At 35.2% G+C, this 17452-nt stretch overlaps 1 protein-coding gene across 5 annotated transcripts in view; it reads right to left on the bottom strand.

The window, feature by feature from the left end:
* ANKIB1 (ankyrin repeat and IBR domain containing 1) overlaps positions 1 to 17452 on the bottom strand; it is a 135957-nt gene that overhangs the window by 21917 nt on the left and 96588 nt on the right. For all 5 annotated transcript variants that reach the window (XM_061198567.1, XM_061198570.1, XM_061198568.1 and 2 more), the window contains 4 exons: positions 17276 to 17364; positions 12680 to 12824; positions 10847 to 11013; positions 5297 to 5385 (listed from right to left, as the gene is read on the bottom strand). In XM_061198567.1, coding sequence (XP_061054550.1) covers positions 5297 to 5385; positions 10847 to 11013; positions 12680 to 12824; positions 17276 to 17364 — 490 coding nt within the window. The remainder of the gene's footprint in view (positions 1 to 5296; positions 5386 to 10846; positions 11014 to 12679; positions 12825 to 17275; positions 17365 to 17452) is intronic.

Genomic DNA, 17452 nt, shown 5'->3' on the forward strand with positions numbered 1-17452 from the left:
AGAGTAGTCCATTCAGTTAAGACCCTCATTATATGCAGATATTCTAGGAGGGGCTGGGGAAGAGGTTAGCCCTACTGTTGAAAGCAGGGGAGAAATCAGAAGTTTTGAAGTTTAAAAGAAAAAGTTACTCAACCCCCAGATTTAAATCCCTGGAGAGGAAAGGCGACAAAGGTTTGGGCTGTCTGACCCCTGGGAACTGGCTCTGCATATGAACTGGAAGAGAGGAGCACCAGCAACAGCCCTCTGATGGAGCCTAGCAGTGGAGGAGTGGAGGCAGGGGGTGTCTTGCTGCAAGGAACCCTGGGTGCCTACCGACTTAAGCTTGTGTCAACAACAGAACAGCAGCTACTGCTGGACTGTAAAGCACTGGTTTTCAATTCCACACAGCAGAGAGAAACAATAGCAGCAACGAACTGCTCAGACTCCACTTCATTTCTAAGGCCACTTGGTAGAAGATGGTTTGATTAGGGTGTTGGTGCAGAGAATGCTCAGATAATTTGGTGGAGAACAGGAGTTTCAGAAGGAACGTACTATACTTAATGGCTATGAAGGTCAGCTGTGAAGGTAATGCTGTTTACAAAGGGTATTGCTATAAAACCTAATCACTAAGTACAGTGTCTAATTTTTGTTTAAAGTAGTGGCCTTTCTCCTCCCTTTAGCATCAACATTATTTTTAGCTCAGAGGCTCCAACATATTCTTATGACCTTTATTGTCCATTGTTATAATAAATAAAGCACAAAGCCATTAAAACAAAGCAGCTGTGTGGCCTGCAACATTGACAGTTTTTTTCTCCTACCCTTGGAGAGAATGCTAGTTTCTGACTGCATTCTAGAGGATTACATGAAGTAAATCATGTTCAGAAAATAACCAACTATTAGTACAACAAAAACTTGAACTGGAAGAAATGCCTTTACTACCTGTGCTCTGAACATGCTCATTTCATACATCTGCCCTTTGTACATACTTTTCTCAATACCTGCAATACCCAAACTCCCTTCGATCTACCTGGTGAGTCTTCTCCATCCCTACTGACTTCCAAACTCTTCACTTCAGTTGCATGTCTAATATAGCTTGATCTTCTTTCCTTAATAATCTAGTGTGCTTTTAGGTCTCTTTGTAAGAAAAATTAACTTCATTTAATCAAGTATTACAGTATAAAAATCTAAGATCCATTAGTAGAATCAACATGTGCTCAAGTGAAAAGAAAGCTGCTTTTAAAGACTGAATTCTTAAAAGACTACTGAATTTCATTCAATAACCATTACTGAGCATGTACTATGAAAAAAACTGGTCTTAAATTTTTATAAATTAGTTATCATTTCACAGAAAATATAATCATTCCTGCTTCTTGCTCTGATTAGCTGCAACAGAGGCAGTTTCAGTACTGAAAAACAGTATTTCAATCTTCATATGGAATTAATTCTTTCAACTGAGCTCAGTATATTTTCTAATATTTTTCTCATCAATTAGATTTTGTCACTCCTTTTAAGTCTCATAACTCAAAGACTTTGGAAAACTAGGAATAAGGGAGAAAACGATCTCATGAATCTCCAAGTCCGGTTGAAAATTCTTATGCCAAAGATATGTGACCATGACCCAAATTAATATGTAAACCCAATACAGCATTAAATCATACTTTTCTTTTTTGGAGTATTATTTTTGTATATTTAACAGTGATGTTCTACTTAAGTATTACGGTGGCCTATTATTGTTTGCTTTAAGTCTTACCCTAAATTTCATAAACTTAAAAGTGGCCATTAATAGTCTACTGGTTACCACCAATTTTCACTGTGGTGATCACACATCAGTACAGTGAGACAACTTTTTCTCAGCAATGGGGAATTTTCTCTGCAGTCTTGGCTTTGGCTCCCTTTGCAGTGGACCACTTGTGGGTGTCCTGGGTCTCTTGCCTCCTATCCAATTTTCTAAAGTTCCTCCATCTTTCTGAATTAAAATCCTATTTGGGACTCTTTGAGGACTATCTTCAGTTTTTACTTGAGGTCTCCCTATCTCTGGCCACCAGAGGTAACCACGTATACACTGTGTACACCAGTTTCTAGTTCTTCTATTTCTCTTCTCTCTTCATTATCAGGATCATTATCTTATGCAAGGACAATCTGTCACAGTCCCTCCAAAAATCTGTACTGACTAGCCAGGTCATTCTCCCTCTTCTTCTCTAATAAGACTTATTTGTGAATATGGAATGATTGATCCAATTTTACATTGGCAAGGGATAACTAAAAATAGTCACCCATTTCAAAATACTTGCTCTATATCTCAAATCACATACTTCTGGTCATTTTCTACTCAAGAATTAAATACTATACTGTACTAATTACTTCTTGTGGTGCATTAACTCTTTTAGGCAACTGGTAAGTACACTAGATTAATAACTTAATAAAATGAAAAGTTATCTTCTTACTTCTCCTGTAAACACCTTTCCTCTCCCATCTGTATTGCCTGTCTTGTTCAAGCCCTTATATTCTCTCACCTGGACATTATGAAGTTGTCTCAGAAACAGCTTTCTTACCTAGTACCTCAATAGTCCCTAATTTATCATCCACACTTCCACCTGAATGATTTTTCTAAGCAAACATCTTCAGTTATCACTTTCCTACTCAAAACTCCTTTTTGGTGTCTCAGGATAAAGTCAGACCTCCCAGCATTACATATAACCCCCACCCCTGCACATGCAGTCTCATCTCTCACTGCACCTTTGCACTGGTTGAACTGAATTATTTGCAGTCCTTGAATATGCTGTGGTATTTCACAGCCCTACTTTACCATGAGCCTAGAATGCCCTTCCTATTCTGGTCTGTGTGAAGAACATCTATCAGTTTTCAATACACGGCTTATGTATCAATTATTTTATAAAGCTTTCCTTACCTCTTTCCTAGATGATCTCCTAACTAATCTGCTCCTTTGTCCCTCCCCTCCCTCACAATGTATCACAGGTATACTGTTCTCTCACACCATCTTTACACTTACTTTTCTGAGTTTTGTACATACCTGTCTCCATCTCTAAAATGTAAATTTCAAGAGCATAGAGGGCATCTTATTTCTGTATTCTAACATAAAACAGCACTAAATAAATGCTAAAGACATAATGAAGATACTATTTAAAAGCAACAAGATACTCCTAAGTTTTCTCAGCATTTTTTCTGAGCTGGAGACAAGCACTTCTAAAAGCCACTGGACATCTCCACACATATGTCCTGCAAGTACCTCAGGTGCAAAATGCCCACAACAAAATTCATTATTTTCGCCTGAAAGTTACTCCTTGACCTGAATTTCCTAAGTTCACCAATGACATCATGATCTACCCTGTGACCCAAACTAAAAATTCACCTTCCTACTTCTGACCTAACTCTCCTTTAGTCTACCCTTCCTAGTTATCAGTTATCTTGATAAAAATATCTTTAACAATGCCACTTCCCTATTCAAAAAATGCATTCTCTGGCTTATTCTGTTAATAGGAGAAATTCAGACAATTTGGCAAGAACCCTCACAATCTGGCAACACCTACCTTTCCAGCCTCATCTCTCGCAAATTTCTCCCATGGACCTTAATTTTAAACTCCACAGAATGTATAAAGAAATGCAGGTAGGTGGGCAATAGCAAGCCATCTCTAATAGAAATATAGATGTTTCTAGGTGTCAGAAGCAGGAGAAGAAAACAAAATCCAGTCGTCTTGTCATGTTTAAAGGTGTTGCAGGGTAATGGTATTAATCTCTTTACAGAACTCACACACAGACATACTCATACACAGATGGAGAATAGGGCTAATGGGTGGGTATCCAGAGAGCAATGGCAAGCTCTATCTGGTATTCAAGAGACAGATACAATGAACCTGGGGAACAAGAACAATCTCTACAAATCTTTTTGATTTGGGAAGCAGGTACTCAAAAAATATTTGTTGACTGAATGATGAATGTCCAGGACAGAAATGATTAATCAGCCCTCACTAAAAAGTATCCTAAAATTATCCACTTCCCTTTGCTCCCATTTAAAGGACATGAGCCTTCTTATCATGTGAAAGGGATCACCCTCATTGTCAATTAATAAACTGGTATTCTGGTTTACCTAAGTAGTGTCTTTTCCATGGATCTGAATAACCCCAAGTCAGTGCACAAAATCGATCTTGTGAATATAAACTGCTGAGAACAATCTCTCGGGCAATGGTATATTGCCCAATATAATACAAGCCTTTAGGGACTCATGGCTGCCAGCCAGTCTCTCCCAGTGTCACTTCAGCTGCTGACATTACCCACCACATCTCTGCTTCTGTGGATATGCTGAAACCCAACTCGTATCTTGCTGCTGTCAGGAAGATTCCTTAACATCCTCTGTCCCCAACCTGAGTTAGTTGTTTCTGTTTTCTCATCTTTATCCAACTGTGTTAGTTAACATATGATACTGTAATTATCTGACTGCTTCCCTTCTAGCCTCTGTACTCTTTGAAGGCTGGCATCATCTTTATTATGTGTTTTGCTCATAATAAGTGTAGATGAAGTGTGTGAATTCTTAATCCTCATCTGCAATACTTCAAACTAACTCCATTATTTAAAACGTTAAAAACCACCAAATTAGTTTTCATTTATATTAATTTTATGACAGTTGTCATAAAATATTTACTTCAGGAGGTGAGAAATTATGGCAAAGCAGATATATTTACTTGTCAAACATGGGTATTGCTATTAGGAAGGCTAATTCAAACCCATTCTGTTTCCTCTGTGTCACTCAATCCAATCTGTTAGCTTCCTATCTGTACAATGGGACAACTAGCATCAATCTCACAGCATTTGTGTGAGGGTTAACAGAGGTAATATATTTATAGACATCTCAGTAAAAATTAGTTATAGACATGGCATTTAATGTAAGTAAATCTACAGAACCACATAATAGCAAGAAATTAACTTGCCTTATCCTCCACTGTAAGCTTCCAGGGAAATAAGAAGCTTCCTCTCAGTACAGATCATACATTTCTTCTCATGAAGTACAGAAAAGCTAGTTAGCCCACCCCAGGATAAAAGGGAAGGACTATAGGAGCAGAACTTAAATGTGACCCCTGTTTACCCTGGAGTCCTAATAAGTCCGTTAGAAACATGGAAGCTGTCTATGCTTTCCCCCCTGAGATCTCCAAAAGGATGTTGGTTAGAGGGGTTAAAAAGGCGAGCTCTCGCATTAACAAACTTGAAAACTTAAAACTTCATTTTTAAATGAAGACTCTAAGAAATAAAACGTTATCTTTTGAATGCTATTATAAAATATGTAGCTGTCTAAAATTCCTCTTACGTTCTTCTGGTTTCATTTCAGTTATTTTTTGTAGCCAGTTTTTCCATGTTTGGCAGTCACAAGGCTCATGGGCTTCACCAAGGCACTCCCTAAAGAGGAAAACATGGAAAAGGCAATTTAAAAATATCCTTCATCAACATCAAGGTAAAACAACAGGTGGGAAGTACTGTTCCAAATGTAAAGTTGAGAACACTGAGGCACAGTGACTACTGAGAGATGAAGCATTTCAATAGAGGAACTGGAAGCATGATTCTAAAGCTCGATACCACTAGGCCAGATTTTCTTTCATCAGTACATTTATTCACACATTTAAAAAAGTTCCAAATAGATTACCTAATATTTATAATTTAGCCTCTCATGCCTTAAGAGCTGTGAAGTATTTTTTATCAATTGGGTTCTGTCTCACTAATAGTTTAAATTCTTGCAATTCAATGGGTGTTCCCCTGGCCAGCAGCATTGCCATTACTCAGGAGCTTGTTAAACATGCAGAAGAGCAGGCCCCATGAGACCTACTGATGAGAATCTGCATTTTATCAAAATCACCATATGACCCTTCTGCATTTTAAAGTTTGGAAAGTACTATTTTACATCACATTCTTGTCATTACTTTTACCTCTGAATCTCCAAGTAACAGCAAGGGCAATCTAACTTACTTTCAAGTTTGATAAATTCCAATTTTCTGTCTTATTGGAATTTGGCAAATTTTGATTTAAATAATTAAAACTGTATCAATTTATCATTTGTAACTTAATTATATATTCTTTCTATAGGTATATAAAAGTCAAACATTAGGGACTTCCCTGGGGGTCCAGTGGCTAAGACTCTGCGCTCCCAATGCAGGGGGCCCAGGTTCGATCCCTGGTCAGGGAACTAGATCCCACATGCCACAGCTAAAAGATCCCTCATGCCGCAACTACGGATCCCGCATGCTGCAACTAAGATGCAGCGCAGCCAAATAAATAAATAAATAAAATTTAAAAAGTCAAACAAAAATGACTTAGAGCCTTTATGAATTATTTAATTCAATATGACATTATAGTCTGTAGCACAAAGCTAATCATTCTAGTTAATAACAAAACATCATTTTGGGCAAAGAAAAACCCAATCTATGGGTGCCATCATCATCACCAGTCTCATTTTAAACAAAGATCTTTTATTTTTTTTAATTTTTTTTTTTTTTTCTTGGCCAAGAGGCATGTAGGATCTTAGTTCCCGGACCAGGGATGGAACCCGCGCCCCCTACAGTGGAAGCACAGCGTTTTAACCAATGGACCGCCAGGGAAGTCTCTAAACAAAGATCTTGTTTACAAAGTTTAAGTTAAGAAGACATGGCAACTGACAGGTAGAGTCTTAACTAACTATGAGGTAACATTTCACTATATTAAGAATGTATCAATTCTACTTCATACCCATTAGGATGGCTACTATTTTTGAAAAACAACAGAAAATAACAAGTGTTAGGAAGGATGTGGAAAAACTGGAACCCTTGAGCATGGCTGGTAGGAATGTAAAATGATGCAGCTGTTATGAAAAACACTTTGGTAGTTCCTCAAATAGTTTCAACAGAATTGAAAACAAGGACTCAAACTTTTACACCAATGTTCGTAACAGCATTATTCACAACAGCCAAAAAATGGCAACAACTCAACTGTTCATTGACATATGAATGGATAAACAAAATGTGTTATATACACTCAATGGAATATTAGCCATAAAAAGGAATGAACTTCTGATACATGCTATAACATGTAATGAATTTTGAAGACATTATGCTAAGTGAGATAAGCCAGACACAAAAGGACAAATATTGCATGACTCCACTTATATTAAATATCTAGAATAGGGAAATTCATAGAGACAAAGTAGAATAATGGTTACCAGCAGCTGGGGTCGGGGAGGGAGGATGGGGAGTTATTGCTTAATGGTTGTGGAGTTTTCGTTTGGGATGATAATAATGTTCTAAAATGGATAGGGGTGATGGTTGCACAACACTGTTAATGTACTTAATGCCATTGAATTGTATACCTAAAAAATCACTAAATACCTGGAAAGAATAATTTAGTTTTCTTAAATTTCTGACTTATTACCAAATCTGGCATTTGGGAAATCTTTTCCATAACTGTGGTTTTATACAGCTCCTTAGTAACTTATTGATAATTTAATAGACATTTAAAAAATATTGCGTTGATTAAAAGTAGAAGTAGATAGCATCTACAAAGTAGATCTTTCAAAGTAGATCTTTGAAAACTAACACATCAGAGAAAATAAGCCTGAACTTCTCCAAAGTACAGTACAGTGATGACAATTTTATCAGATGTAATAGGTGACTGATAATCTGGATTATGCCATGTGTAGGAAGACAGAGTATTCTCATAGAAATAATGAAGATACTGGAATGTTCTACAGATACTGGAAAACTAACTTCCTGAAGAAAGTTTTAACCAAGACACCAATGACTGGTAGCAAATACTCTGACAGACAAACTGTAATTACACAGGATAGTGGGAGAAAGCATTCTAGGTTCAGTTATTAAGGGCACAGAACTTGTTGGTGAACAAGTTATAACAGAAAGGGTTATCCTGTGGTAGGAAGGAAAATGCCTACTCCTACTTTTCCTCCCAACAATGAATATATTCAGTTCTATCCAAGCAGACATCTCTTGGGGATAGCTCTCAACTGATTCTGTCACATGTAGTTCTTAAAAAGAAGAAACTGTTATTGGCATTTCTTGAGGTTTTTGCAATCATTTTTAGAAAATACTTTTGAACTTTTGGGGGAAAGAAAGAAGCAAACCCTGAATCACATGCTTTTATTTTATAAAGGTCTCTCTTGCAAAGCTTCCTTTTGCATGAAGCAGACTTTCTTTCTCTTTGTAACACTAGATAAGTAAGGGCAGCAGAATTCTACTTAGAATTTCCTTTTTTTCTTAGAATTTCTGATTATAGGCAAAGCTTTTATACTATATGAATACGAGTAGGAAGCTATGTAAAAACAAAAATTGCAAATTAATGCTTAGAGAGGTAAAGCAATGTAAAAATCCTAGAATATACATATATCATATACCTACATATATCAATCCTATAGCTTAACGAATTTCAAAACTGAAAGGTAACAAAGTTAAGTCCTGAATTGCTATGCCAGAAAATGATGATACTATTTGCTAAGTTATCTACCACCCTTATAATAGGAGAAGGAGTAAATAATTACCAAATGTGATCTTAAATCCATGTGGTCATCCCCAGATCCCCTAAACTGGGATAAAATTCCAAGTAGGACCTGTGATCCTGGCATATAGTTTCCAATGGATACTGAGTATAACCAGCCTGATATTTTGGGGTGTGAGAAAGAGTAAGCTGATATATTTTCTCCAAACACTAGACTAGAAAGGTACAGCTTATAGCATCATATATGTTTATTGGCATATATAGCTTTTAGAATCTAATCTACCTTGGTAGGTTTTTCCGTTAGTTTCCATATTTTCAGTCAAACCAAACTTACTACTTGCAGCATACAAAGAGAGGTGGGGAAGAATACAAGAAAGTAAAAGCTAATCTACAGTGAAAACTAATAAAAGCTAGGTCACAGAAACCACAGAGTTTAAGAAGACAATGCCAATCACAGATTTTTCTTTTCCTTTCAAAACTTTATTATCCTCAGATCTTAGCAAATGTTATCATCTTCTTAATCTTCTAAACATTTTACTAATCTATGTTTTTCATTTTTGTAGCCTCTCCACCAATCCTCTTAATCAGCTTTTTTCATCCAGGGGTGCTTACATGAACCAGAGGGCTCAGAAAATGATTTTCTGAAGGATAGTACATAATTAGTACCATTCTAGATGGGGTGCTTTAGGGCACTAGAGCTTAAATTTCTCAAGAAACTAACTTCAAAGAAGAAGCTCCTTTATTTTCTTCTTTTAATATTCTTACTTTATAATAAAGTAGATTCACATTAATCTAAGGACAATTTATATGCAAACAATTAAGCTTGTGTGTATTCAATAACTCACTTCTCATTTCTGTTGCTGGATCCTTATCTCTTCTGGTGGGATAGTGAGGTGGAATTAGGACTCAACCATCAAATAGTAACACACGTAAAACTAAAAATTAGGAATTTGCTTTTTAAATGTTTTGAAAAATTATCTTAAGGCATGTGGATATAATCTATTATTCAGTATTTTGTTGCTATTTTACTTGCTGAACCTGATTTAGCCATGAAAGTAGTAAATGTGGTTTTCCTTTCATTAATCACTATATTCAAGCACTTAGCCAGAAGCCTCGCAAGCTTTTTCTGTAAAGGGCCAGATAGTAAATATCTTGGGTTTTGCAGGCCATATGGTCTCTGTCACAACTACTCGATGCTGTCATAGCCTGAAAGCAGCCACAGACAATAGGTAAACAAACTGGCATGAGTGGGTGTGGCTGTGTTCTAATAAAACTTTATTTTTAAAAATTGGTGCAGACACTACTTTGTTGACACCTGACCTAGAATTCAGTGCTATATATAGGTTGGCAGTTCAAGAAATATTTTTAGCTAATGATAATGATGATGAGGTTAAGAAATAGACCTTTCACGGGAGGGATATTTCCATAACTGCCTTTTTACTATCTAGCAGTGCTACAGTTTGATTTTGGTTTCTGATAAGCATACAAGTAAAGATTAGAGTTTTATATCTACCTCAAGTACAATATTTCCTTGCATATGTGATAAATCTGGAAATGAGCAAAAAGCATAACAAATACTATTTCTTCTTCTGATCACTTAATTAACTAAAACAAAAAGTTATTATAATTGAATAAAGTATAACGCTGATGTCAGACAAACATACAGTCAAGAGACTATACATAGTTACATGGCCTATCCATTACTGATTTATCATCAGTTCATACTTACTGAGTATTTATCAGGCACTAGAAATTAAATAAAACATAAGACACAAACGGGTTCCTAACTGGGACTGTGCATTAGAATCACATAAGAGCTTTTTTTTTTTTTTGTGGAGCCCCACTCCAAAATCCACTAGATCAAAATATCTCTTGTTAGGGTCTAGAATGCAAATTTGGAAAAGCTGTCTTAATACTAAATTCTGGGCATGCCTGGTTAAGAATCACTGCTAGAGACTTCTACTTTAAGAAACGATGTTAAACTCTAAACATTTTCTAATCTATGGTGAGTAATTTGGTACTAAAGTTCAAGTGCATGGGCTCTAGCATCAAACAGAGCTGGGCTTTAATTCCATTTCTGCCAATTCCTAGCTGCATAACCCTGGGCAACTCCTCTGTGCCTAAATTTCCGTATCTGTAAAATGGGTATAATAATATCACTCCGTTCACAGCATTGTTAGGAGAATTCAATATCTGAAAATATTTGGCAAGGTGGCTGGCACACATCAAGCACACAATAAATGTAAACTATCACCACTCTTTATACATTTTTTAATGAATAAGAATATCAAAAATACTACAACTTAAAGGCCTGATTCAAAGTATAAAGTCTCTTTAAAAACTGTCAGAAAGGTGATTAGGCTATTCCAACTTGTCTTTTACTGACCAGCAGAAGAGGTGTCCTTTTCCACAGTCCACAGCAGGGGCTCTGAGCAAGGGGAAGCTGAGTGTATCAGACCCAGATGTGTTTGACCCTTGTTTTGTTAGTCTGACTGCTCTTTCACAGCCTGGAGTAGGACACCATTTAATGGCAGGATTATTTTCAACAAAGGCCTGTTTAAACAGCAATAACAAAACATAACAAAACATTTTAACTCTCAATTCTAATAGAGAGTGTACCCCATGTCAATTTACTTTAAAGCAAAAACAGTGACATAAAAAACAAAGCGTAGTCAGTCTCAAGAAACACTTAAAATAGTATTGGGATATATAAAATAAGAAGGAAAAATGTGGCAATTACCTTAGTAATGACATGACTTTTAAAATTTATGTTTTCTTTAATCTAAAAACAAGTAGATGATGATAGAGTAAAAATTCATACAGAAAATTCAACTATTCATACAGAAAATGTGTAATTTAAAAATGTTTTCTCATACAATGTGCCACTTTTCTGATGGAAAATAATTTTTATAAATAGAATCTTGTGATTATTAGTTGCATCAGAACAGTAAATTTCTAAATGGTACTCTAATAATACATAAAAATCAATATTATAAACATAGAATTACCATATGATCCAGCAATTCCACTTCTGCATATAAACCCCAAATAATTAAAAGCAGGAACTGGAATAGATATTTGTACACCCATGTTCATAGCAGCATTATTCACAGCAGTCAAAAGGCAGAAACAACCCAAATATCCATGGATGAATGAATGTATAAACAAAATGTGGTATATACATTATTGGACTATTATTCAACCTTAAAAAGAAAGGAAATTTTGATACATGCTACAATATGAATGAACCTTGAAGACATTATGCTAAGTGCAATAAACCAGACACATAAGGATAAATATTGTATGATTCCACTTATATAAGATGCCTAGAATAGTGAAAGACATAGAGACAGAAAGCAGAACAGTGGTTACCAGGGGCTGTGGGAAGAGGGAATGGGAAGTTAGTGTTCAATGGGAACAGAGTTTCAGTTTGGGATGATGAAAAAAATTCTAGACATGGAGAGTGGTGATGGTTGCACAACAATGTAAAAGTACTTAGTTCACTTAAAACTAGTTATAACGGTAAAGTTTATGTGTATTTTGCCACAATAATAAAAAAAAAATGTAAAAAAAAAGTCAATATTAAGATGCCTTCTATGTTAAAGAAACAGTAGGACTTCTTTTTTAAAAGTCCATGTATTAGGGTTTAGACCATAAAAAAATCTGAACAAGACAGTTAAAATGTAACTTTTAAATCACACAAAGAAGATTTGCATACACTTCTGAATAACTCCTGAGTGAAAATAAAGAAGATGGGGAAAAAAAGATGAAATAAACATTATAATTTGTTTTATGAAACTATTACTTGAAATTAAAAAATCCATAAATTTCCAAGTTGATAGTCTTTATTTCTAAATATTTACACTGAGGAGTAGAAATATGTCCTCTGGAAAACTTAAAATAGTTACTATTTACTTTGAACGTTATCTTGATCAATCATTTATAAAAGTTCAACATGCAAATCAATGAATTGTTTTGAGCGAGTTTTATTTTTTTTGTAAACTACTATTACGGCTTTTTGCTTTTACTTCTATCATGATTATAAAATAATGCTTTAGTTTAAAACTTTAATTTAGGCCACCATTCCTTTATGCAGTTTTTCTGACAAAGTCAGAGTCCATTACTTTGTTTTCAAAAATAAAACAAAAAAATTAAAATCTGTTATATAGGTTTAATAAAATTTAAATTTTGGAAATCACACAGATAATTGGCAGCATACCTTAATATCAAACTGTAGGTATCGTTTGTCCATCTCCTTAGAAACTACGCTTTCTATGATATCCACAGGAACAAGTTGGAAGCAATCATATGCAGGGCAGAAAATGTTGTGAGCTTCACCTTCTTGAATTTTCAGATTCAAAAACCTATTAAAAGTATCAATTGATAGAAAAAAGGCAAGGATATAATTTGCACATTCTAAGAATTTTTTCTTGATGCTGTATTTTCTGTTAGAGTATAATTAAAATATACCAATGAACAAACTGTGCAATATCAATTGTAATACATTAAAATTCATATAATTCACAAACACTGAACACTTATTACCTGCCCAACCATTCATTATATATATGTATGAATATTTATATACAGATCTATGTTTTATAATTTCTTTAACTTTGTTTGCTTTATCCTCTTTAAAAATTTGAAACAATATATTTATTTAACATTAAAAATAGAAATAAATGGTTTAGAAAGGTCATATTCAATTCTCAATATTCTACACCTTTAAATTAAAGAGAGCAATGGTACAGAATTAAACCATAGATAATTCAAGAGATTTTTGAGGTGGCATTGGAATACAGCATAACTTTTTGAAGAAAAGGTTTTCTGCTTATATTTAATTTAGACAAATATTAAAATGAGTTTCATGTCCTATTCTAGGCACACTAGTTGAGGTAGTACAGAAAAGGCATCCTGGAAAAGTGGCAGGAATCTAGCCCAAGGTGAATTAAGTGGTTAACACCAAGATTTTTAATTAGAGAATTCCAGGTCTGCCACCAACAAGTTATATGACCTTAAGCAATTCATTTAACTGTTCTGGGCCTCAATTTCACTATATGTAAAATGGAGATAACAATATATACTTCTCAGGGTTGTTATACAGATTATATGATATAATATATGTGAAATATTTACATGGTGCCTGGCATAGAATAAAGAATTCATAAATTTTAGTGAGGGTTTTATCATTAATATTTCCCATGGAAAAAGAAGAAATAAACTTTTAAAAAATTTATTTATTTATTTATTTTTGGCTGCGTTGGGTCTTCGTTGCCACGTGTGGGTTTCCTCTAGTTGCGGCGAGTGGGGGCTACTCTTCGTTGCAGTGCACGGGCTTCTCATTGTGGTGGCTTCTCTTATTGCTGAGCATGGGCTCTAGGTGCACGGGCTTCAGTAGTTGTGGTACGCGGGCTTCAGTAGTTGTGGTACGCGGGCTCAGTAGTTGTGGCTCGTGGGCTCTAGAGCGCAGGCTCAGTAGTTGTGGCGCACAGGCTTAGGTGCTCCGCGGCATGTGGGATCTTCCCGGACCAGGGCTCGAACCCGCATCCCCTGCATTGGTAGGCGGATTTTTAACCACTGCACCACCAGGGAAGCCCCGAAGAAACAAACTTTTGAAGTGTGAATTTCCCTTGCCTGAGGAGACATATCCAAAAAAATATTACTAAGACTGATGTCAAAGAGCTTACTGCCTATGCTTTCTTCTAGAAGTTTGTGGTTTCAGGTCTTACATTTAAGTCTTTAATCCATTTTGAATATATTTTTGTGCATGGTGTGAGAGAGTAGTCCAACTTGATTCTTTGTATGTGGCTGTCCAGTTTGCCCAGTACCATTTATTGAAGGGGTCATCTCTTCTCCATTGTATATTCTTGCCTCCTTTGTTGCAGATTAATTGCCCATATAAGTGTGGGTTCATTTTTGGGCTCTCTATTCTGTTCCATTGATCTGTGTCTGTTTTTGTGCCAGTACCATACTGTTTTGATAACTGCAGCTTTGTAGTAAAGTTTAAAATCAGGGAGTGTGACGACTCTAGCTTTGTTCTTCTTTCTCAAGATTGCTTTGGCTATGAAGGGTCTTTTGTATGACCATACAAATTTTAGAATTATTTGTTCTAGTTATGTGAAAAATGTCCTCAATAATTTTTAAAAGTGTAAAGGGATGTTGAGACTAAATGTTTGAGAACAGCTAACTGTAGAGTTCCTTTTTTCACATAGCAGGACTCTCTTCCTTTTAGCTATATGAATAGGTTCCCTGTAAAGTTAGATATAATTTATCTTAATACTTATAGTTCCCTGTCAAAGTGCACAACGTACTTAGACATAGTTACTATATAATGATGTTTTTGAATTTTATGTATTCTAAATACATCAGAGCAGGTTTAACTATCTCTGGAGAATTAAATGACAGAACTGAGAAGACCTCATTGAAGAAAGGATCATCTCTCTGTAAGCCAGGCTACTAATTTTCAGCAACATAGAATTTCTCACTAAATTTAAAAGCAGAACATAGAGTTGATGAATGTTAGTAAAAGAGAGAAATCTGGGGCAAACTTTACCTATATTTTTATCTTGTAGGTCAGCTTCACAGATTATATCGTAAGTTCCCACTGTTTATTACCAAGCTTAGTAAGATGGTAATAACGAACATTTACTGAGTGGTTACTATATGCCAGGCCCTGTTCTAAGCATTTTCCATATATTAAGCCATTTAACAATAAACTGGCAACAATGCTATAAAGCACTCACCACTGTCACCATTTTATAGCTTAGGAAATTGAGGCACAGGGAGGTTACCACTTACCTAAATCAACAACTAATCAGTAGCAGGAAGGATATTCTAGGCTGGGTATAAAATAGTAATTTCCCTTTCATTTAAGCCCTTGGCATAGATGCTTCAAAGCATCTGTATGGACTGATGAGATAAGGGGGTAGAGAAGAGTAAGATAAGTTAAGATGTTTTCAAAACTATCTAGGGACCTTTAAAAATTCTTCCTTGCTTCTTAGACTGAAGAGTTTTTCCAAATGCCCATGAAAGGACTGCAATTAATTTTAAAATGGTTTTATTTACATACGAGTCACTCAATCTGGAACTTGTTTTACTGATGCTTGATTTGACAAGAACTACCTGGTAGGAGTGAGGAGGAGTATCCTAGGTAGGCTGATAAGGTACCATGGAAAACAATAATTAGATCTTTCAAATTTAAATCTTACCATTAAGTATGGGAGATGGTTCCTGTGATAGGAGTTTGGTGAGGAAGGTCAAGGAAGTTCAAAAAAATTCAAGTAAATCCCTTAGAGGGGCTCAATTTTCACAGAGAAATCAACGTCAATAGTAACAAACTTGGTAGAACCCAGATAATACTTCCTAATATAATACAGTTGACAATTTTAAGCTAAATAAAGTACTAAACCTGTGGAAGATTTTCTGTGCTCAGAACCAGCTCAAAGTTTGCTTTGTGTTGTGAGTTCTGACCTTTGCCAATTAATTTATCTGTATCAGCTGCACTGATTTGATCCTACCTAATTAGATTCAGAGTACAGTCTAATCTATGTTTTAAAAAGAACAACCAGATATTCTTACTTATTCTCATTTTTTTAAAAGCAGATTATTTTTCCCCTCCAAATAAATAATATAAACATACAAATCCATTTATACAAATATAAATACAAATATAATCTTCCCTTATATCCCAGATAAAGAAAATGTACTCAAAATGAAACCACAGTGACAGAAAGAAGATCAGCGGTTGCCTACAGATGGGAGGTGGAGGGTGGTGGTGGAAGGATAAGAGGGAGGCGGAAAGAGAAGGGTGGGAGGGATTTCAAGGAGAAATGAGGAAACTTTTGGGGGGTAATGGATATATTCATTATCTTGATTGTCGTAATGGTATATATGTATGTCAAAGCTTACTGAATTATTTATTTTGAATATGTGTTTTAGTGTATGCTATCCATACCACGACAAAGTTATTAAAAAAAAAAAACAGAAAATTTCCTCAGGTTCTTGCTCTCTCACGCAACATGGTATTCCCTAGTTCCCTATACTTGGTTCCTAGTATTCTACGAAAAAGAATAGTTTGAAAACTTTTTCCTTAAATATTACTGATATGCTTTGCTTAGGTCATCAATCATTAGATTTACGTGTCTCCAGAGATAACCTGATAACATATTGCTCATTACATTGATCTTCTTCATTTAGTTTATAAACCTCTCTCAAAAAGTACAACATTAGAGCAACATTAATGGATGGTGAGAAAGTATAAATCTTGGCAAGGTAATGGGAAGGAGAATAGAGATAAACATGTGAAGGAAAATAAAATTTCAATTTGTAATATAGACCAACCATGCTTAGCAGAGACATCTACCTTTGAATTGATTAAAAAGGAATTTTAAGCATCCATATTCTTACAGATTTCCAAGGCTATCTGCTTGTCACAAAAAGTTCAGAGAAAGCATAAAAACAAATGCTTAAAGAATCTTGGCATATAAGAAACTGATTCTTGATATTGAGGTGCAGGCTTAAAATTTACAATAGATGAGAAAACTTATTTACCTACATCTGCTTTGTTCCCCAAAGTACCTTACATTAAGCAAAATAACCTTAATTACTAAATTAAATAATTTTACTAAATTAATAGATGGGAAGATGTCAAAATAAAAACAGAATTCTTCTTTAGTAGTAAAATATAACACATTTGAGTGTAACTCTGAAACCAATATAAATAATCCATATCATTATATATTGAAAGCAAGCAATTTTATTGCCAAATCAGAGTGCTATCATGCAGTAAGAAATACTAAGCTGCACATATACTCACGACTCCCAACATCCTCTACAAAAGTCATGTCCACAGGGCATATCCACTGGGTCTTCAAATACAGAAATACTGCACATACAAATGTCACACTGGAAGTGAAGAAGAAAAATGATTTAAACAAAGTCATACCTTGGAGATAGAACATCTCTTTGTTCATTAGCTTATGGCAAAAATACT

This window comes from Eubalaena glacialis, chromosome 8, assembly GCF_028564815.1.
Source record: "Eubalaena glacialis isolate mEubGla1 chromosome 8, mEubGla1.1.hap2.+ XY, whole genome shotgun sequence".
Classification (NCBI taxonomy): Eukaryota; Metazoa; Chordata; class Mammalia; order Artiodactyla; family Balaenidae; genus Eubalaena; species Eubalaena glacialis.